The 23,691-nt window shown below is 48.4% G+C and overlaps 1 protein-coding gene across 7 annotated transcripts in view; it reads right to left on the bottom strand.

Annotated features, from left to right (window-relative positions):
* The window catches only part of pard3bb (par-3 family cell polarity regulator beta b), a 138,354-nt gene that overhangs the window by 56,856 nt on the left and 57,807 nt on the right, over window positions 1-23,691 (bottom strand). For 5 of the 7 annotated variants that reach the window (XM_028991005.1, XM_028991006.1, XM_028991011.1 and 2 more), the window contains 6 exons: window positions 17,571-17,753; window positions 16,388-16,573; window positions 12,296-12,481; window positions 5,877-6,009; window positions 3,685-3,817; window positions 3,439-3,539 (listed from right to left, as the gene is read on the bottom strand). In XM_028991005.1, coding sequence (XP_028846838.1) covers window positions 3,439-3,539; window positions 3,685-3,817; window positions 5,877-6,009; window positions 12,296-12,481; window positions 16,388-16,573; window positions 17,571-17,753 — 922 coding nt within the window. The remainder of the gene's footprint in view (window positions 1-3,438; window positions 3,540-3,684; window positions 3,818-5,876; window positions 6,010-12,295; window positions 12,482-16,387; window positions 16,574-17,570; window positions 17,754-23,691) is intronic. The other 2 variants (XM_028991008.1, XM_028991009.1) reach the window with 2 other exon arrangements.

The following is a 23,691-nucleotide window of genomic DNA, read 5'->3' as shown; positions in this document are numbered from 1 at the left end:
TTTTTTTTACAGCTGGAATCAGCTTTGTGCCAAAACGTTCCTAAAATCAGACGGAAATAAGATTAAATAAGAGATGAATTTTTTTGTCACGGCGCCCCCTTTTACGTTTACGCTGCCTGAGAATTTGGTTGTACTCGTGGCTTCGCCTCATTTGCCAGCGGAATTGAGAGTCTCACAGGTGAGAATGAAAAGGAGCGAGATTACATTACAACGTCGCATTTTTGTGTCGTATTAGGAAGGTTTTGTTTCGAACTCTTGGCACACATCGGATTCCCCGCCTCAGTCTATAATTATTTTAAATGAACACAGATCAGTTGTGTCCTACTGTTCCTGCACATTCCTGAACGTGGTTAGTAAGCTGCCCCACCGCAGCCTTGTTAGCATTGTTGTCCCTGCAGCGTCTCCCAGGCCGACGTCAGCTCAGACCTCCAGCCGGTGATGAAAGAGCCGTCCCGGGTGACTTCACATCAACGCGTTCCACTAGAGCGTATCTTTACACACTCGCACACTGTAAACCAGTGCACTATTAACTAATGTCACCAATAAAACCAGCTTTTACACGTTTCATGGCTTCTACTGCAGGCAAGTGTGGAGTAATTACTAGAAGGAGCCCAATCAAAAATTTAAACCTAATTCACATGCGAACAAACATCGCTTTCATGTGACCTCACACTTTCAACATGAGCGAGGCGGTGGGACAACAGGGGAGGAAGGAGAGAGGAAAAAGAAGGGAAAAAGTGCAGGGAACGTGGTGTGTGTTGGAACCCAATCATTCAGTTGTGCTGAAGTGACACACACACAAAGTGAAGGGAATATTGTGAGCCTAATGAAGTGTCCCTAACGTCCTGCTGCATGCAGAGTTTTAATAAGATGAAATATCTGGCTCTGGTAGGAGAGGAAGAAGTCCCCGGATCATATGCGGAGGAGCTCGATGAGCATTAGGCAGAATGGTCTTCGCAGTCATTCCCTGTGCCAGGACACAGCAGGTATTCTGCACCTCTCTCTCGCTCACTCCATCAGCCTATGTCCATCTCTCACCATTTCCCTCCTCTTTTCACTCCATCTACTTCCTTCCATCTCACGCTCGCGCACTCATATTCCATCTCCCTTCCATTATCGCACTCTATCTTCCCCTCATACGCTGGCTTTTCTTCCTCCGCCCTGCTCCCTTTGTCCACCTGCAGCAGCGCTCATCATTATTCTCTAGTGAAAGGATGTGGGTGCTGGACTGGGGAGGAGTGTTATGGGCGCTGTGGTGTGGCAATCAAAGTCAAAATGCTGAGAAGATCCACAGAAGATGGTCCTACTTTTTAAAGGATAACTCCTCACCGCTACTGCTATTCTGTGCTGTATTCTTACTATTGTTCTTAAACCATTAAACTACACGGAACACATTAATCAGCTGTGGCTTCAGAAGACCAGTGAAGGTGTTTGGTTATAAGATATTGGTTCCAGATCCTTTAAGAGAGATGGGACATGTGTCCATTAGACTTTCCAGCACGTCCCAGAGACCTGATTCCAACGTTGCGTGGTTGAGCTTACTGTAGTTTTGTGTTCTCACTGGTCAGATTCTCACTGGAAGATTCTCACTGAAGGCATCAAAACTATGAATGAACACTTGTGGAGTTATGTACTTAACAAAAAGTGGAGACCTGGAATCCAGTGGAATCCAGATGGTTTGGGGTGAAGCTGGACCAACAAGTGCTAAACACCTCTGGGAACTCCTTCAAGACTGTTGGAGAAGCATTTCAGGTGACGACCTCTTGAAGCTCATCGAGAGAATGCCAAGAGTGTGCAAAGCAGTAATCAGAGCAAAGAAACTAGAATATAAATCATGTTTTCTCTTATTTCACCTTTTTTTGTTAAGTACAGTTTTGATGCCTTCAGTGAGAATCTACCAACGTAAATGGTCATGAAAATACTAAAAAAAACGTTGAATGAGACTTTTGGTCTGTACTGTGTATGTGTGTGTGTGTGTGTGTGTGTATATATATATATATATATATATATACACACACACACACACACACACACGCACGCTATCACACATGATGTAAAATATGCAGTAGCTCAGTGGTAAAATCTGTAATGTGAAGGATACAGATGGAAAGACTTTTTTATTTAACTATTTATCTGTAGTTGAGAGATGAGTTACTAAAGAGGCCAAAAAAGCAAAAGGTGGCAAAGCCGTCAGACTACTTGAAAAGAAAGAGCAAAAGAGGAGGAGAAGTCCTGGAGAAGCAGTCTGTGTGTGTGCAGTCTGGCTGTACTAGTCACACTGGAAAGTAATTCCGGGCACTGGAATGAATAGCGCCTGCTACCGCGCTGAATATAAGATGAGCTCGTTTGGAACAAAGTCATTGAGTTTAATCATTTCCCCCCCAATTGCCAGGATCCGCAGTGAGAGTCTCTCTCTCTCACTCTCTCTCTTTCTAGCAATGCGGTTTGGCTTATTGCAGTAGTGCACCGAGTCGGATTTACACAAGCAATCCCATAAACACACACACACACACATCTCAACATGTGCCCCGCCCCCTTTTTGGAGGGGCCTGGTGGAACCAAGGTGAGTGGAAGCACGCCCCCAAATTTCAATTAAAATACAATTCAGACGTTCTATTATTCATGAAGCAAAGGGGCAGACTTTTCCCACTACTGGTAATGCATTATTAATGTATCATAACCCTCCATATCAAAGACTTTCAATTTCACAGGAGGCACACAGGCCCCGTCCACGGCCGCTCTTTATATGGGGCCGAATTGAAATGCCATAGCAACCTGCCGCCTATTGTCCCGTTCTGCGCATGCACAGACGCATGCGTCTGCAAATGCACAAACGCTTCCGTTGTGTATTAAATAGTGAAACACGTGTTGTGTGAAACACTCGGTCCCCCGTGTTTAAGTCGGATGCGCTGGGGAGCGGAACGTGCTTTATTAGATTGGCCGATATTTTGGACGCAGAGTGCTAGAAAATGGGGTTATGGGTAAAAGGCACATTGATCAGGCCCCTAACGTGCACTTAGACCTGTCAGTTGCCATTTAATATCGTAAGGAGATTGGCCTGTGTGGGGAGAGCGTGGGGGCGGGAGCCTGTATGATTATACATTTTCTTGTGTGTGTGTGTGTGTGTGTGTGTGTGTTGGGCTCTCTGGTCTTTGTGTTTCATAGAGAGACAGATATGCCAGATAATGACCAGTTTGTACAGGGCACACAGAACTACTAAAAACCCACACCCTGAGCTGGACGTGACGTGTGAGCGTTTATTCTATATCTGTATGTGTATTTATTCAGGTCCACACTCATGAGTTATGTGTGTGTGTGTGTGTGTCTACATATACACACATGAGGAGATAAACTGGCCACGCTGATAAGCAGATATGTGCAGATGTTAGGGCTGAGGTTGTCTGGGTTAATATGAGTGAGTGTGAGTGTGTCCCTCACCTAGGTCCATGCTCTTGGAGGCTTTGACGTGGCATAGCTCCACCATGCCCAACGTCCGGTCGGAGAGGCACGTTTCAGCCGAACGAGGCTCCCACTCAGAGCTGAACATCAGAGAGAGAGAGAGACAAACACTTCACCACGTTCTGTCCATTTCCAGCTCGTAAAGACACACTTTCTTCCCAGTTAAATTGTTATAAAGAAGTGATAAAAAGACCAACGCCGAATCAAGAAACGACACAAAAGTACCTCAGTTGGTGGGGCGCACATCTGGACAAGACGCTGGAGTTGAACTCTTGTCTGGAGGGGAGATGCGGAGCTTCTCCGTCATGAGGGCCCTCCTCCAAAAGCCCATAACCCCCGTTAGAAACCACGGGGAAACCTGACAATGGAGACAAGAGGCGAAACCCTCACCAGCAGATATGCACGACCTTCCTCACTCTCCAACTGTCCTTACTTCGTACACAATCGTCACGCATCGGCACGGCGGGTGGGTGACGGTTAACATGGATTCACTAATAAAGAAGCGTCAGCGAGCTGTGCGTGAGGACGGGGGTGTTAATGATGCAGCGTGATCATCTGATCCATTCCTGCGTCGCTGTGACGAAGCTGATTAATCTCGATGTTTAAAAAGCAGAATTTTCATTAAGCTAATGACGCAAGGGACAGCAAACAAATGACATTTCATATCTGGTTCCCTCTTTTTCAGACGACCATGAAGAAGCCGCCGTTTCTCTACATTTCTCTCCCCGAAGTCATAAAGTCTGCTGCAGCTGACAGCTCCGCAAACACAAGCGCACAGCGAAGGTAAAGGTCCCGGCCATATATCACACCGGGGCGCAGGAGGCGGCGTGATGGAGGAGGGATGGAGACGGTGTGTGACACGCGCATCCATCACCGCTCCGGCGCGAGCGGCGGCCATTTTTCCTCGTGATTAAACATCAGCCCACCTTCACAGCTGCGCGGCCGGAGTCAGTCGGGGTTCATTCCTTCGTTCTCCGGCCAGCGTTGCATATTCGATCTGTCCTGCCACGCCCCGGGCGCGGCGGGGCCCTCTGCTCTGATCCCGGCTGTACCTGGACCACACGACGGCAGTGCTCCAGGGAGGAGCCCACTTCCCACCACCGACGCACGCAGGCCCTCGTACGGAAGCCGTCATTAGCCCAGCCTCATTAGACGGTAAATCTCCATTCTTTTGAAGCGGGAAATTATGCATTTTAAATTGTTTGTTTTACAATATGTTAAACAGGAGCAGTTGGGGAGGCGCTGCCTGACCCAGATGAAATTCATGTAATCATCATCAGCGTTTCAAGGTCAGCGTTGTTTATCAAACCCGCGCAAAGCCCTTTCTGAATATGGGAATTATGTACAGAACAGTCTAATTCGTCCTGAACTAATATTCCCAGACTGCATCCTTCTGGAAATGTTAAAAGGGAAGCGAGCGAGACGGATGTCTTTGTGGATGCGTGTGTGAGAGAATAAGCATTAACTGACGTGCGGGACGGGGGGACATGGATGATCAGAAAGCTTTTTGTTATTTACTCAGCAACAGAGATGCTGAGTGAATTCAGATAAGACTGCAGGCGGGCGTGCACGCACACACACACACACACACACACGCGCACACACACTACAGCAATAACAGAATATAACGTGCTGTACACCTCATGAAACAAGGACAGATGAAACTTTACTGCAAAAAGTTCCAGAACTCCCGACTCTAAAACTGTAGATTGCTCACTGCCGCCTAGACCTTTTTCTGAGGATCGTTGCGGCCCAAAATACCGTTTTTTTTTTACTATTGTATAAAGTTGCAATGATTCAGTGAAAATTGCAATAAAACACAAGAAGGTTTTCTATCTTTTTTTTTTTTTTTTTTTTTACTGTTGTTGGTATAATTCACAAAATATGAAAGGCGACTTGTTCCAGTGAGAATAAAACGCTGGACCGATTCGCAATTCGCAGTTCAGTACAACGTTCTGCTGACGGGAGGCGCTCTGCTGTGACTGGTGGATCTTGTGGAGAGACTGGGTTTATTGGCCAAATTTGCCAAAAAAGGTTGCAGTGACTGGACAAAAACCACAAGAAGAAACCGAGCCAGAGAGCTAGAACATTTCTTAGACGCGATGGCCTGAAAAACGTCAATCCAGAACGAGTGCCACACTTCCCCGACCCGAGATCCGGGTGGAGAGGGATGGGGCTGGTGTTCTCCGCAGGAGAAGCCGTCTGAGGGGCATCTCGGCACTCAGCTCAGTCGTGTTGAGCAGCTCCGGCAGCACAAAGCCACTTGAAGATGAAAGGACTGTCGGACGGGCCCGCAGACATAATACGGCGTGTTCTGAAGCCTCCACAAGTACACCTGCACCTATGCGGCCTCCGCCCTGCCGGTCCTGTCACGTTGCAGCAGGCTGGAGCTCCACGAGGACGTGTGCGGTACTCACCAGCAGCTCTCTCGTAGATGCTGTTAATCACCATGCCGGGCTGTGCTGGGGGGCTGACCTGCCCGACGGCGCTCATGTGGCCACTGCAGCGCCCTATGGAGCGATTCAAAGCTCCGCCCACATCCGTCTGCTCCTGGAACACACAAAGGGCGGAGGTTACGGCCACGCAACACCTCGCACCGTAACATGCACATGCGACACTGAACATTGATATTATTCACGGCAAATTAGCGGCATGTGTAGAACGTCACATCGGATTACCCAACAACTCCAGCCGAGGTTTCCACTCTCGGGCTCAAACATAAGTTCCACGCCACCACGGCAGCATCATGACCACCAGCACAAAACGAACTTTCATTACCGTTCCACGTCAGATCTGATGTGTTTCACCGCGGCGCGACGGCAGACTTGGAGGAAAACAGCTCATTTCCAGCTTCGTTTGAAGAGCGCAGGGTCCTGTGGAGAACAAACGTCCACGGGCGTCGCCAGGGTGCTGCCCCGGGGAGACGGTGACAGACAGCCGCTCTTTTAGGAACTAAACGGATCAGCATGCTGAATATTTTGCCTCTGACCTCCAATCACGTACATCTCTTTACTCCCCCTTTCTAACTGCATTTCACAACATAACAAATAAAAAGAAGAAGATTCAAATGTTGTTTTAGGTATAAAAACCCAGGCATGAATGTATAAATTGCACACATATATATTAATGTAATCCTTGCTGGTCCAGTGCTCTTTGAAATGAAGCACCGGCACACATTAAAGCCGGAGAGCTGCGCCCGCACTGGAAATGTCACCATCAGAAGTCCGGGCGGGGCGGCGGTGGAAATGTCAGTTCCACCGGACTGTTGCACGCTCATCAGAACCTCTAACCTGTCAGAGTCCGACTGGACAACACGGTGCATCTTCTCATTCACCAGGGACTGGCGTTTAACTCTAACAATCATCACTCTGCTCTCGGCCGTGCTGGATTTTAACTTCTTTCCAGCATGAACACGGACGCATTTTGACCATAAAACCTGCGGGACATGGTCATTTGTCCACGTGGAACGATGTTGTGCTGGACAGGGGTGGACAGTAAAGAATGGAATGTCTTATAAACCTGAGAGCGGCGAAGATGAAGGTGAGGAAGAGGAGCAGCGGCGGAGGTATCTGGAGATGAGACTAAATGGGATTATGGGGGAGATCAGTGGAGATTCCCGTGCCAACTTTCCCATTTGCCCTTCAAAGAAGAACACAGAGCCCGCAATTCCACCAAGAGGATCTGAGCGAGAAAACGTGAGAACGTCGGGAGAAATCAGGCCGCTTTCCGGCAGGATTCTGCTGAGGCAGCAGCGCCGCGGCGAGGTCCCACAGGGCACCGGGAGAGCAGATACGCCCGGAATGCTTCTGTGCAGGAGAGGTGGAAGCAAATTACATTGAAACGACAGGAGCGGCGCGAGAAAAGCCGCGAGCGAGAGAGTTTATACGTTCGGCCACATCCGGTGATTGTGTTTTTCCCCAATTGACACGAAACAAAAGACGGAGCGGTGAAGAGCAGGAGCTCGCTAATCCACGGAGAGCAGATGAGTGATGAAGAGCGGAGCGAGAGGTGACAGGAGCGTCTCTGCTTTCCCACAGCCCACAGTGACACCACAGACACGGCCACCGGCTTAACCTCCAGTCAAACCACACAATGCCGTCACCGCACACAAAGGCCGGCCTGGCAGTGCCCCCACATACCCGGCCGAGGGAAGCGGGCGAGTGTCAGGGGGTTAGAGGTCAGCTCCGCCTCTCCGGCGGCCGGATGCCAGCTGTAATCAGACATGGACGATTGTGCATGGGTTACCTCATGATGACGTTGCTTGGTGGTTTTCTGGTTAAAAAGTAGTGCCGGTAGTGGCTGATCTGAGAACAGCGCCCTCGTCCGCGGGGGGACGTTAGAAATTAACGTCCTCTGAACACGTGTTTTTACTGCGCTGTGTGTGTGCGTTAGATTGGTGTGTCACTGATAGTTGCTCGAACGTTCGTCGAGATTTTGGCAGAAACTGACACCTAGAAAACGTTCATTTGACACCATTTGAACGCACAGCTGACCAAACGCTGGTGCTGAACGGCCATTCAGTCCGAACTGACCTGAGACCAGGAACGCCAGAAAACCCTGGTTCAGACGTCCATGTGAGCTCTCATCTCACCCTGTCACTACTGGATGTAAGTGGCTCTGGATAAGGGCGTCTGGTAAATGCAGTAAAAGATGTTTCCTCCATCATCCAGTAATAATAATGTGAGCTAAAACCAGTCTGGAAGCATGCGGCCACATTGGAATAATGGCAGCTATTTCGATGCAACGAACGACCATTTTTTTTCATTTAGCCAGAGCACATTTTATTTCCACTTTCAACTTAGTTCTTTTTTGGACTTTGTCATTTTTTTTACTTTTCTACCCCTCTGAACTATCTAGACCAGAGAGGCCGAGCTCTCGCTAAAGTTTAAAAAGCATCCCTAAAGTTTAGCCAGTGCACGCTTTTTACAGGTTGTGTACTGGGCCCAGAGAAAAGAATCCACTGGAGCACCGACTAAAACCCCCAAAATAACCCCGATCCCCAATTTAACACACACACAGTCGCCCCAAACTGATACCCGTTCACGTCCCCACATCATTTCTACTGGAGCACCAACACCGACTAAAACCCCCAAAATAACCCCGATCCCCAATTTAACACACACACAGTCGCCCCAAACTGATACCCGTTCACATCACCACATCATTTCTACTGGAGCACCAACACCGACTAAAACCCCCAAAATAACCCCGATCCCAATTAAACATACACAGTCGCCCCAAACTGATACCCATTCACGTCCCCACATCATTTCTACTGGAGCACCAACACCGACTAAAACCCCAAAAATAACCCCGATCCCAATTAAACATACACAGTCACCCCAAACTGATACCCGTTCACGTCCCCACATCATTTCTACTGGAGCACCAACACCGACTAAAACCCCAAAAATAACCCCGATCCCAATTAAACATACACAGTCGCCCCAAACTGATACCCGTTCACGTCCCCACATCATTTCTACTGGAGCACCAACACCGACTAAAACCCCCAAAATAAACCCGATCCCAATTAAACACAGACACAGTCGCCCCAAACTGATACCCGTTCACGTCCCCACATCATTTCTACTGGAGCACCAACACCGACTAAAACCCCAAAATAACCCCGATCCCAATTAAACATACACAGTCGCCCCAAACTGATACCCGTTCACGTCCCCACATCATTTCTACTGGAGCACCAACACCGACTAAAACCCCAAAATAACCCCGATCCCAATTAAACATACACAGTCGCCCCAAACTGATACCCGTTCACGTCCCCACATCATTTCTACTGGAGCACCAACACCGACTAAAACCCCAAAAATAACCCCGATCCCAATTAAACACAGACACAGTCGCCCCAAACTGATACCCGTTCACGTCCCCACATCATTTCTACTGGAGCACCAACACCGACTAAAACCCCAAAATAACCCCGATCCCAATTAAACATACACAGTCGCCTCAAACTGATACCCGTTCACGTCCCCACATCATTTCTACTGGAGCACCAACACCGACTAAAACCCCAAAATAACCCCGATCCCAATTAAACATACACAGTCGCCCCAAACTGATACCCGTTCACGTCCCCACATCATTTCTACTGGAGCACCAACACCGACTAAAACCCCCAAAATAACCCCGATCCCCAATTTAACACACACACAGTCGCCCCAAACTGATACCCGTTCACATCACCACATCATTTCTACTGGAGCACCAACACCGACTAAAACCCCAAAAATAACCCCGATCCCAATTAAACATACACAGTCGCCCCAAACTGATACCCATTCACGTCCCCACATCATTTCTACTGGAGCACCAACACCGACTAAAACCCCAAAAATAACCCCGATCCCAATTAAACATACACAGTCACCCCAAACTGATACCCGTTCACGTCCCCACATCATTTCTACTGGAGCACCAACACCGACTAAAACCCCAAAAATAACCCCGATCCCAATTAAACATACACAGTCGCCCCAAACTGATACCCGTTCACGTCCCCACATCATTTCTACTGGAGCACCAACACCGACTAAAACCCCCAAATAAACCCGATCCCAATTAAACACAGACACAGTCGCCCCAAACTGATACCCGTTCACGTCCCCACATCATTTCTACTGGAGCACCAACACCGACTAAAACCCCAAAATAACCCCGATCCCAATTAAACATACACAGTCGCCCCAAACTGATACCCGTTCACGTCCCCACATCATTTCTACTGGAGCACCAACACCGACTAAAACCCCAAAATAACCCCGATCCCAATTAAACATACACAGTCGCCCCAAACTGATACCCGTTCACGTCCCCACATCATTTCTACTGGAGCACCAACACCGACTAAAACCCCAAAAATAACCCCGATCCCAATTAAACACATACACAGTCGCCCCAAACTGATACCCGTTCACGTCCCCACATCATTTCTACTGGAGCACCAACACCGACTAAAACCCCAAAATAACCCCGATCCCAATTAAACATACACAGTCGCCTCAAACTGATACCCGTTCACGTCTCCACATCATTTCTACTGGAGCACCAACACCGACTAAAACCCCAAAAATAACCCCGATCCCAATTAAACATACACAGTCGCCCCAAACTGATACCCGTTCACGTCCCCACATCATTTCTACTGGAGCACCAACACCGACTAAAACCCCAAAAATAACCCCGATCCCAATTAAACATACACAGTCGCCCCAAACTGATACCCGTTCACGTCCCCACATCATTTCTACTGGAGCACCAACACCGACTAAAACCCCAAAAATAACCCCGATCCCAATTAAACATACACAGTCGCCCCAAACTGATACCCGTTCACGTCCCCACATCATTTCTACTGGAGCACCAACACCGACTAAAACCCCAAAAATAACCCCGATCCCAATTAAACATACACAGTCGCCCCAAACTGATACCCGTTCACGTCCCCACATCATTTCTACTGGAGCACCAACAGCGACTAAAACCCCAAAAATAACCCCGATCCCAATTAAACATACACAGTCGCCCCAAACTGATACCCGTTCACGTCCCCACATCATTTCTACTGGAGCACCAACAGCGACTAAAACCCCAAAAATAACCCCGATCCCAATTAAACACACACAGTCGCCCCAAACTGATACCCGTTCATGTCCCCACATCATTTCTACTGGAGCACCAACAGCGACTAAAACCCCAAAAATAACCCCGATCCCAATTAAACATACACAGTCGCCTCAAACTGATACCCATTCACGTGCCCACATCATTTGTAAGGTTTGTATGGCTGCCCCTCTTGTCTCTCGCTCTACTTTTTAAAACTTCTTCCTCTCCCTCATGTTTGTGCTCTCACTCCCGGAGACATTTTGCAGGAAATGAGGCAGAATTCGGGGACTGTGAGGACACCACTCCACTTTGATGTTTGCTCAGAGCACAGGCATCATTATCCAAGATGGTGTTTGCAAAATGGACACACACACAAACACACACACAAACACACACACAAGGGGGTAAAAGCCTTTTCCAGGTTTTCAAAGACAAAATCTGAGAACTTTGACCTGCTGAAGATTTCAAGACTCCTCACCAGCACAGTCCATACAACACCACCTCTGGAGAAATAGCACATTTCAGGATTGACCGTGGGTACCCGTGCATCACCATGGAGACCCACCATCGTTTAGCAATAACCCCCACCCGCCACCCGCATCTCCGTCTGTAACGGCCAGCGTCCATACGTCTATCCGAAGTCATGTGACATCTGTCGCACATGCAGGGGGTGAATGGAGTCCCATCAGCCCCCGCTGCTGCGGTAGTGCCCACCAGCCACCCCCCTCACCCAGCCCCTCAGGCCATAAAGCGTGATGAACGTGAATCTGGGGTTTTATGTGTGAGCCCGGCCCGGCCCTCCCAGTGGGGGACAATGAACATAAATCCAGGCTGCAGCCTCCGCCGGCCACAACCATTACCGGCTGGGGCGGCGGGGGGCTTCCGACCGGCGGGGCTGTGTGAAGAGTAAACGCGGGGGGCTTTAAGGTAGCTGTCAGGAGTTTCACGTTAGTCCTGTGTAATTCCCTGATCCTGTTCGCCTGTGTTTAATTGTATAAAGCTGCGCGGTTCGTGTCGGTTCACCGCGGGGTCTCGGGTTATGTTACATGTTCACCAGATGCCGGTTGTGTCCCCTGTCCTGCTTATCACCGATTAAACCCCTGTATCGTGACGTGGTGCGAATGCGTCCTTCTTCCTCGCCATGCCACATGGTTGTGACAGTAGCTGTGTGTTTGCAAGGTGTGGTACTTCTTATTGCATGTCCCACCTGGTTGAAGGGGGACAGGTGGGTCTGCTCTGGGACTCTCAGCACTACCAGCTGTATCATGCCCCTCAGGTTGCCCTCCATGGACATGGACCTCCGCAGCGTCTCCATGGCCTCGTGGTTGGACTTGCCGAGCAGGGACTCGCCATTTACCGCGACCAACTGGTCGTTGACGCGCAGACGTCCATCCTGGAGGAACAAATAAAACGGCGTCAAAGATCGTATCCAACACAGATCAAGTCTAATCCTAGTCTAAGGCCCCTCTTAAAACCGGTGCAGCTGTGGAAGCACAGCTAATCTTTCCAACGGCCACGGAAGCCACGTTCATCCAGCTCATCTCCAACCTGTGAAATGGGATTTAATCTCTGATTAGTATTCACAACTTTATTGTGTGAGTCAACATGTGTCCGTGCGAATAATTACATGAAATAAGAGGTCCCAGTCGTGTAGGGTGTGAGGACCAGACGTGTATCAACGTTTGCTGTGCTGCGAGACCTCTAAATGGGTACTTATCTCATTTGAATGTCTTTCGAAAGCTAATTGCGCCGCTCCGGAGCCCCACGCAAACACACTGTCTGTTTTACTTTGAGAAGTACGGGGCGCTCCGGGCGCATTAAACTCCCGCAGGGGAGATGCGGTTAAGCAGACCGGTCTACCCGCCCCTGCAGCACAGACATATTATATCGCATGCATATTGCATAGGGAGTCAGAAGCCCTGAAGTTGGCTGGTTGATTAATATTAATTAGCAGCGCCGGGAGGAGATCTCTGATCTGGCTCGCTTACCTCCAGGCTGCGTCTCAGACGAGCAGGACCGCATCACGGTCATTATCCTGCTGACCTATACACGTTTAGCGGTTCAGGAAGTGGCCCCGTAATCAGAAGGTTGCCGGTTCGAATCCCGATCCGCCAAGGTGCCACTGAGGTGCCACCGAGCAAAGCACCGTCCCCACACACTGCTCCCCGGGCACCTGTCATGGTGCCCACTGCTCACCAAGGGTGACGGGTTAAATGCAGAGGACAAATTTCACTGTGTGCACCGTGTGCTGTGTATCATAATGACAATCACTTCACTTTAAATATACCTTCCCCAAGAGAAAAAACAGAAAACCTCATGGTGGGATGATAACGTAGCGATAATTCAACGTTAAGTACCTGTACTTAATCAAGAATGCCGCTTTTATACACTAAAGTACAGAGACTCGCTATTCTTCAAGAACCAAAGACAAAGGCACCGATACAGACTCAGCCAGACGTTCACTCACTGCCTCGAAGGTGACCTCTAACCTTTCAGGGCACAATTCTTAAACCTGCCTGCGAGAGCGAGACACATGGCTGCAGTGGCAGGGTGACGTGTGTTTGACCCTCTGACGGGGTCGGGCGAGAGAAGACGCCAGGACACGTTTCACACACACTGTCCATCAAATGGAGGTTTTCCTGCGGTGCCTTTAACCACAAGTGAAATATAAAATGATTCTTCATGCGGCACACACCGCTGCTTCTGACACCATGTGTGGAATTCCTGGAAAATGGAGGTAGGAAAAATGTACGACTGCATCTTGTGGGAAGGTGAAGAGTGAGGCTTGCGGTTGCGGTTGGCACCCCATACATTTTCCCCACATTCACTTTCCACCTACTGGAAGCATTCGTCTGGGAGCACGGCGCAGGAAACATTAGCGCGCCCTTCTGTTGGGCCGTTTAGGCGGCGCGTGACGCATGTCGGTGCTCCTCTGAGAGCCCACGATTACGTCCAGAGGCGTTAACTGTACGTCGCGTTACCGATTACTCCACTCACACGCAGCCCGGGCACGAAAATGTACATCTCCAGGCCATTTAGAGCCGTGCGCTGGTCCCAGCAAACGCGCCCAGCAGCTTTAATATCGGGGCGTCCAAACACAGCCGGGTCCTTTTACTACGGTGGGAAGAGACGGGGGGACGAGGGGGTCACCGCGTATCATCTCCCGCAGCACGATTGAACGTGCCATTAATATCAGAAGATCAGAATATCGAAACAGAAGAGTCTGGTGTCAGGGACCGTGGGTAAGAACACGGGCCATTCTGGTCTTAATCACTGCAAATAAACACAGACTTCATTCGAACCACCCTGAATGTGACCAAATAATTATTTTCAAAAAATGTTATTAAGAAATGCTTATTCATAAAAAAATATGATTGTTGTGTGATTATTACTTATGATATATACTGCTATGGGGCTAAATATGTGAACAACCCTGCAAATGAATGCTTAAATGTTCTGTATACCAGTTCAGGCAAAGTGAGTACAAATACAGAGATTCTGCTCACAACTAGGCCCAACGTGTGGGTGGGTGGTGGTAGCCTAGTGGGTAACACACTCGCCTATGAACCAGAAGACCCGGGTTCAAATCCCACTTACTACCATTGTGTCCCTGAGCAAGACACTTAACCCTAAGTTGCTCCAGGGAGACTGTCCCTGTAACTACTGATTGTAAGTCGCTCTGGATAAGGGCGTCTGGTAAATGCTGTAAATGTAAAAAATGTAAATGTAAACGTTGCAATATTACAACATTTCCCTAAAAACTTACTAGAAAATAAAAAATGTGAAAAATCTTGAATTCCTACATCAGAGGCCTACTAAAACAATATCTGAGAGGTCAAAAAATGTTTTGCTCATTTTTTTCTATATTTTGGGTTAAATAGGTGGACGTCACAGGTATACAGTACATCCCATATTATCTAATGGCTGATTTGCAGCTTCCTTTACCTACTGCTGAGAGGGCAGAGTGTAATGACTGGTTAAGACTTTATTCAAAGTTAAGAGGATCGGATGGCTTTTCCTCTTCACTGAATTCCATATTCACTCGCAGCTCACAGACACTGTTGCATCCATCCCACTGTAGTCGGGTTTTACCGCCCCTTTTACCCCACAGACCACTTTTCCCCGCATGTCCCTGCGGCCGGCGTTCTGCACACTGACACACAGCTTGCCTGAACATCTTTTCCAGCCCTCCCCCAGCTCTCGAACGTGATACGAGACGGCGGTGGCCTTCTGCTGCGTGCATCTCCGTCTCTCTCGGCGGAACAGACACGTCCCACCCACATACTCGGGCCAGATCCAGCTAATTAGCATGGGCCGGGAGAAGTTTTTAATTAGCATTAATGCGCCGGGGTGAGCAAGCCGGGCCGCAATTAGCGAATTGTGTTCGTCAGGGGGCCTGTGTGGAGCGGGAGCGCGGGCCCGTCCCTCAACGGCGACAGACAGACGCCGCTTCTGCTGCCGAGTTACAAAACACCGACGGGGATTGTGGGTAGGCTGCACCTGGCGGCTGCTGACTGTGAGGCTGCACTTCACTCAGTAAGGAGCCGTATAAACACACCGACCAGTTCCTGAATCAGAACATAGTCGCCTTATTAGGGACGCCTTATTAGGGACACTGTACGCAGCAGTAAAACTGCCCCTGCACCTGACTGGGGGAGACGTCATCTGGGCTCTAATGGAAGCACAAAAGAGCTCAAAATTGAGGGTTTAATTTGTGTATCAGGTCAATTTGCCTGCGGAAAGCAGAAAACCAAAAAAAAAAAAAACAAAGATGTGTGGAGGTACAACTGGAACCTGTGGAGAAAGAGAGAGAGAGAGAGGGGGGGGGTTGCAGATGCCACAAGCTGTGGATCATCTGTCTAAAGGTCACAGACTCTGCCAGTGCATTCAGCAACCCTCTAAACGATGGTCTCTAGCAGAGGGTAAGAGAGGTCACTAAGAACCTCAGGGGTCAGAGGTCAAGGGAACTAAAACACATGCCAGCTGGGGAGGCATGGGGGGTGTCACTGGCCCTCTAATTGACTAGTCGGAAGGTTTTACGTCAGTCTACTGAAAGACACATAGATATAATGACCATGTTCAATTCCACTCTAAATTAATGGGCAAAGGAAATCGTCACTATTCGTCACTGGCCCAACAGAAACCCCAAAGCCACTGCTGGAACACACAAGTTGCCAGTCTAGTTTCATACAACGTCACATGAGTGACTATGGATTTATTTCCAGAAAGTGTATTGTCCCTCTGGAAGTCCTGTCCCCATTACAGAATTTAAAGATGCCATGGCGGCTGGTTCAGGCACCTTGTAGGCTGCTCCGCCATGGATGACGGACTTGATGAAGATGCCCAGGTCTTCGCCCGTCTCACGCGACTTGTTGCCCTTCAGACTGACGCCCAGCCCGGCCGAGCCCGAGTCGTTCAGGGGGACTTCGAACATCAGCTGCGACAGATGCTCCTCAGCCAACAGCGAATGAGCCTGCTCCTCCTTCTGCAAAACACGGACGGAGGAGAAAATGAGAAGAGGGCAGGAAGGAAGAAAAAAAGTAATTTCATTTGGACACGAAGGAGGGAGAGCGGCGGTGGCGGTGGCGGCGGCGGCGGCAGCATGCCATTTGCTGGAGATGAGCGTAACCCCTCTCCGACGGCATACAGGAGGTCACCGAGTAATATAATCTATTCTCTATTACGCCATCCCATCATGCCCTGCACCCGCACTCTCCCTCTGTTTTCTCTACGTAATGCCCAGAAAATGACCCGCACTCTCTTTTCTTTTTCACCGGGGGCAGAAATTTTGTTTTGAAATGAGAGGGAGAATGGTGATTTATTTTTTTTAGAGCGAAGGAGAGAAAGAAAGAAAAAGAAATAATAACGCTACAGCAAGAACAAAATCTTCTGTCGCCAGGGAAACTGGCCGGTAATGAGTGAGTGTGAGCGCACTCCGCTCAGGCTTATTTCTTCCCCGGCACAAGAAGAGAAAGGCGCCCGAAATGAGGGGAAAAACACACGCGGCCCCGCTGAAGGTCTGCATTTGATCTATATAATGGCGCGGTGGAAATAGGTGGCGAGGGCTGGTAACTGAAGATAATGAAGCCGATATTAACCGGCAGGATTTCGGCATGGAGGTTCTGTCCATTAGCATGTGGGTTATTACTGTCATCAGACCAGAGGCACAGAACAAAAAAAGCGGAGCGAGGAAAGAAAGAAAGAGCAAAAAGGAAGAAGCCGCGGGGATAGAACACTCTGGAAAGTTTCTCCTGCTGATGGGGTCGGATCTGCAACACTTTCAGACAGCAGACAGATGCATTTGATGCACCGCGATGTTCCTGTTTGGTCTCGTGAACCCAATCATGGAGGACGTTGAACATCAAAGTGCATCTTCAGCAGCCTTGAAGTGTCTTCATTTTCCTCATTTAGATGTCATGCATGGGTAGATGAGCCGGTGACTCTAATCAAGTGTGTGTGTGTGTGTGTGTGTGTGAACACACGTTTGATGGACCGCTGTCTTTTCCTGGGGTCGTGGACCATCCCAATTCCTCCTGTCCGTCTCTCTTATCTGGACACGTGGGGGACATGGTGCTGCAGGAGGCTTCAGCCGGCAGCCGTCCAGGCAGGGAATGTCGAGCGTTGCGGGGTGACAGAGGGGTCGATCGGCGAGGGAAATCAGCAGCCTACGGTCCCACAATGAGCAAAAATAAAAAACCCACACGGGTCATTCGTCTCACGTTGATGATATTTCTCAATCTAGCTCTCTGCCAGAAGCTCTGACACCAAATGGAATGCTTCCCTGTGCTTTTTCTTTCCTTTTTATGGATTACATCAGGTTGAGACTTAAACAATCCCCCAATACTTACAACAATTGATCATCAGTCCATCCCCTGTTGGGTTGGCCCCCAATATTTCTAAAGTGTGATCGATGGAGGTTTCCACCCAGGTCCTCGCTGCTACTGCGTACAAATGTGAAATCTGACCAAAACTAGAGCTATTTGTGTGAATGCTTGTGACTCTGAATGACATCATTGTTTGATTGATTTCTGTTTGCAATTTTTTTTTATGATCTCATGCTAGCTAACGGTTATCTTTTTAATTAGGAATGAGCTACCTCAAGCTGCAAGGACATCCCAAGCTCCTCATACTCTTATCCAGGGTTTTCCCAATTAGTGGGACTTGTTGGGGCCTGTCGTAGGCCTGTGTGAAAGGATCAGAACATGCACAGGCCACAAATGCCTACAGAATACGTGAAAGTCCTCAAAGGCTTAAAAATCTACAATTACACATCCCTGGACAAAAATTTCATTATGTCAGGTGGAAAATTCTGGCTGGTTTTGTGTAATGAAAGCAAATAAATCAAACCAATTTTAGTAATGCTTCAATTCAACAGGATCCAAACCACTTGTAATGTATATATAATGTATTTAAATGCAGAACTGTAATCTACATATGACATGAGGTGCACAGCTGTAACTAGCAGGGGTCGATCTTGCTCCAAAACCCATTCTGTTCCTCATCCATACGAAGCAAGTGATGGAACAGCGGAACAAGAAGAAGGGACGTGTGTCTCCGGAGACCCAGCGAGCTCCTGAGCTCCTTCACCACCTAAACGAGTCGAAGCCTCCCGGCAGCGCATCACAAAGGCGCTCCGGCCTCCCGATGGGACCGGGGCCTTACCCTGAAGAGAGCCTTCTGTTTCCGTCCCATCATGCCCCCATTTGTAATGCATCTTGAAGGAGAACCATGTGGGCTGTGACGGGTGCGTAAAGCGCTGCCTGGGACAGATGCTTCCAGATTTGTAAACTATTCCCCTTCGTGCTATAAATCAAGCCGGTTTTGAAAATAAATCAGACAGACGTGGGGTTTATTTGGGGGGGGGCCTTCTGTCACCATCGCATCGGGCCATGCTGGATTGGTTTACTGTTAGGAATTTTTTAAAAGCTTTTTCCCCTTCAAAGTGTTCAATTAAAGGCCACCACGACATTCAATTAAGATGAGATCTGAAGCGTCCAGCGGTGGAGCGGTGGCTCCAGCGATGATCACAACTAGCGCAGGAAACACACCTATTAATCCTCTTAATGGGCTTCAACACTCAGTCGCACACGAACACACACACACACACTTTCTGTTTCTCCACCTCTCCACCTGCCTGGTGGTTTGAGGCAGGTAGATCAATCACTGACAAACAGGGCACACACACACACACACACACACTTCTCTAAAATCAAATAAATTAATGCCTCATACACACACAAACACACACACACACCTGTATCAGTAAATAACAGACGTAAGTGCAACAATAGCTACCCAGAATGCATTTCTTTTTCACATACACCCCACTCTCTCCCTCTCTCTCTCTCTCACACACTCAGCTGTTAATGGCGGATAAAATGCTGCTCTAAATGCTCAACATGCTGTCCGTGTAAAAATCTTTTAATTCACTTGAAATCTTTTAATGGCTGAACGTTAAGACGTATATTAATGTGTGCCCCTTCGCTGACCAAAAGCAGTAAGCAGTATCTGACTGCTGCATCCGCGGTCAGGCCAAACTGGCGGGCATACTTCAACGTTCTCTATCAGGTCTTTCCCCGCCACGCCCTGAAACAGGATGTCAGGGCCGAAGGGCGCGTTCCCAAAAGGCCACAACAGGGTAAGCAGTTTCTGCTTGTCCTTCAACACGAGCCAAACACACTCAGATAGCAACAACTCCCATTTTTCACACTTTTTGGTTAATTGCATCCAGTGTGGTAATATCCATACGCTAGTAATACCTACCTAATAAATGCAATTAATTTCTTAAACATAAACATACAAAAAAATACTAAATTAATGAAGATAATATTTTGAGAGCAGGTTTGTGTTGGATTGTTAAATGGCATTACAGAGATGAAAGCTCCATTACCCTAATACATGCTGATATTGATATATTGAGTACAGACCTGAATGTGATGAGGGGGCATTGACTACAGGGGACATGTGTGGGATGGACAGTCCAGCTATATAATGGCCACTTTTACTGGACTAATGTCTGCAAGAGACGGTAAACAACCTGCCAATGATTTACTGCCAACATGGGAGAGCAAAGACATCAGAGCAGACAAAGGGAGGAGCCACGTCAACCCAGATGTGGAAGACAAGGAGGTGAGCGAGCTGGGAAACATCCATTAAAAAAATAAAAGTGGACACACTGAACTGTTTTTCCAGGCTTCAGTAAATGTGTATTGGCAAGGAGCTCACAACATATCATATAAAAACTGGTATTATTATGATTGTAATTGAAGTAAAACTAAACTGGGTCAGAGACAAACTATTGAAAAATGTGTTATTTTGTTAATATTGAAACACTCGAGTACATCCTTCATGTTCTCCTGGTTAACAAACGCATACCCTATGGTGTCTTCAGAACATAAATTTCATTAGCTGCCAATCAGTGAAATAAAATCTCACAAAATGTACTTTTATCAGAAGTTACCCAGTTACCCATTACTATGTCAATCCCCATATCTCTCATACACACCATGGCAGCTTGATCAATGCAAAGTCTGAGCTTTTAACTGAAGCTGACAAAAGAGCAGCGTGGAGACGGGACAGAAAATGAGTCTCCACAGAGAACATTTTCAAGGCCAGAGCTAGCTGAGATGTGGACACACTTTAAGCACTTTTAAACTGCCGCCCTTAATCAAACCAGAGGCCTTTTTTATTTCCTTCAGTAACGGCTGAAGGAAAGAAAACAGTGCAATTCATGCAAATTGTATTTCTTCAAAATGTTTGTTCTGAAGCCATGTAACAGCTGAAAGGCTTTAAAGGTAATAACTTTTTAAAGCCGATAACCTGCATGTTGGTGTCGGTAGTGGGCGTGGTCACGTTCACTAGGAATTAAAGCGCCTGATAACCTGCATGTTGGTGTTGGTAATGGGCGTGGTCACGTTCACTAGGAATTAAAGCGCCTGATAACCTGCATGTTGGTGTTGGTAGTGGGCGTGGTCACGTTCACTAGGAATTAAAGCGCCTGATAACCTGCATGTTGGTGTCGGTAGTGGGCGTGGTCACGTTGACTGGAATTAAAGCGCCTGATAACCTGCATGTTGGTGTTGGTAGTGGGCGTGGTCACATTGACTGGAATTAAAGCGCCCGATAACCTGCATGTTGGTGTTGGTTGTGGGCGTGGTCACGTTCACTAGATATTAAAGCGCCTGATAACCTGCATGTTGGTGTTGGTAGTGGGCGTGGTCACGTTCACTAGATATTAAAGCGCCTGATAACCTGCATGTCGGTAGTGGGCGTGGTCACGTTCACTAGGAATTAAAGCGCCTGATAACCTGCATGTTGATGTTGGTAGTGGGCGTGGTCACGTTCACTAGGAATTAAAGCGCCTGATAACCTGCATGTTGGTGTCGGTAGTGGGTGTGGTCACGTTCACTAGGAATTAAAGCGCCTGATAACCTGCATGTCGGTAGTGGGCGTGGTCACGTTCACTAGGAATTAAAGCGCCTGATAACCTGCATGTTGGTGTTGGTAGTGGGCGTGGTCACGTTGACTGGAATTAAAGCGCCTGATAACCTGCATGTTGGTGTTGGTAGTGGGCGTGGTCACATTGACTGGAATTAAAGCGCCCGATAACCTGCATGTTGGTGTTGGTTGTGGGCGTGGTCACGTTCACTAGGAATTAAAGCGCCTGAAAACCTGCATGTTGGTGTTGGTAGTGGGCGTGGTCACGTTCACTAGGAATTAAAGCGCCCGATAACCTGCATGTTGGTGTTGGTTGTGGGCGTGGTCACGTTCACTAGGAATTAAAGCGCCTGAAAACCTGCATGTTGGTGTTGGTAGTGGGCGTGGTCACGTTCACTAGATATTAAAGCGCCTGATAACCTGCATGTCGGTAGTGGGCGTGGTCACGTTCACTAGGAATTAAAGCGCCTGATAACCTGCATGTTGGTGTTGGTAGTGGGCGTGGTCACATTGACTGGAATTAAAGTGCCTGATAACCTGCATGTTGGTGTTGGTAGTGGGCGTGGTCACGTTCACTAGATATTAAAGCGCCTGATAACCTGCATGTTGGTGTTGGTAGTGGGTGTGGTCACGTTCACTAGATATTAAAGCGCCTGATAACCTGCATGTTGGTGTTGGTAGTGGGTGTGGTCATGTTCACTAGGAATTAAAGCGCCTGATAACCTGCATGTTGGTGTTGGTAGTGGGTGTGGTCACGTTCACTAGATATTAAAGCGCCTGATAACCTGCATGTTGGTGTTGGTAGTGGGCGTGGTCACGTTCACTAGATATTAAAGCGCCTGATAACCTGCATGTTGGTGTTGGTAGTGGGTGTGGTCACGTTCACTAGGAATTAAAGCGCCTGATAACCTGCATGTTGGTGTTGGTAGTGGGCGTGGTCACGTTCACTAGATATTAAAGCGCCTGATAACCTGCATGTTGGTGTTGGTAGTGGGCGTGGTCACGTTCACTAGGAATTAAAGCGCCTGATAACCTGCATGTTGGTGTTGGTAGTGGGCGTGGTCACGTTCACTAAGAATTAAAGCGCCTGATAACCTGCATGTCGGTGTCGGTAGTGGGCGTGGTCAGGAGATGGACGCTGTGATAGACATGGGCGTGTCATGTATTGACAGTAGGGGGTTAAATCCTCCAGAATGAGGAATTAGGGTGTCTGAGATCTGTCAATCATGCCTACAGGCTCCTCCCCTAATACATAATTAAAATTAATCTTCTAGGTGTCTGAAAATGAAACACCAAGATACAGGTTACTAGGAGGCAGCTAGAAAATCATGAAATCATAAATGCTGTGACGTTAATGAACTCTCCCCATGTGTAATGTCTCATATGAGGCCATGAACATCATACCATATGATTTACATCATTGTCATACATATGAACCAATTAGTGACGCTTGTGCCCTGAGGACGGGGGCATCTGTGACCACCATCTCTTTGTATTGAGATAATGGGGGGAAAACACTCCGTGCAGCATGAATGAGAAACACAGAAAATCCCAGAATGCACCTGGGCCTCCAACAACTCCATGTCATTTCTGAAAACAGACACTCACATCTGGCAGCGCAAGATAAGTGAAAACCTGAGTACCTGTTCATTCTTAACCGCTGCCGGCTCCGGGTGGGACCGTGCCCACAGAGGCCGTGGAAAGCTGATAAAGCCCTGGATCAGCGCGGCGGACAGGGACTGGTCCACCGGGGGCCGAGAACGTCGCGCCTCTCCAGCATCAAGCCTCCTAAGCCAGGCAGAAATGGGCCGGCTGCTCCCACACAAACAACAGATGGGGATCGGGTCTATGAAGCCGGGCCAGCGAGCGAAGACGATGAAGACTCAATAACGCGCCGAGACGTGTGGAGAGCGATGGCGAAGGGGGCTTTTTTTATAATGGTCGGGGCAGTGTCGCGGTAGCACGGTGGTTTTACTTTACTACACACGGCACTGTGCCGTTTCGTGTGTTTGCATTGAGTTTAAAGGATCTTTGTAAATAGATCATGCGCACAAAAGCATCGCATGGCGCTGTCTGTTTCTGTAAGGCGTCCATCAGAGAGGGTTTTCATGGGGGATAAATAAAGACACAGAAAGAGAGGGGTGGATTAGCGGGTGAATAGAGGAG

This window comes from Denticeps clupeoides, chromosome 9 (genome assembly GCF_900700375.1).
Source record: "Denticeps clupeoides chromosome 9, fDenClu1.1, whole genome shotgun sequence".
NCBI lineage: Eukaryota > Metazoa > Chordata > Actinopteri > Clupeiformes > Denticipitidae > Denticeps > Denticeps clupeoides.
Note: the sequence above shows the minus strand (reverse complement) of the source record. Positions and strands in the feature narration are given on the sequence as shown.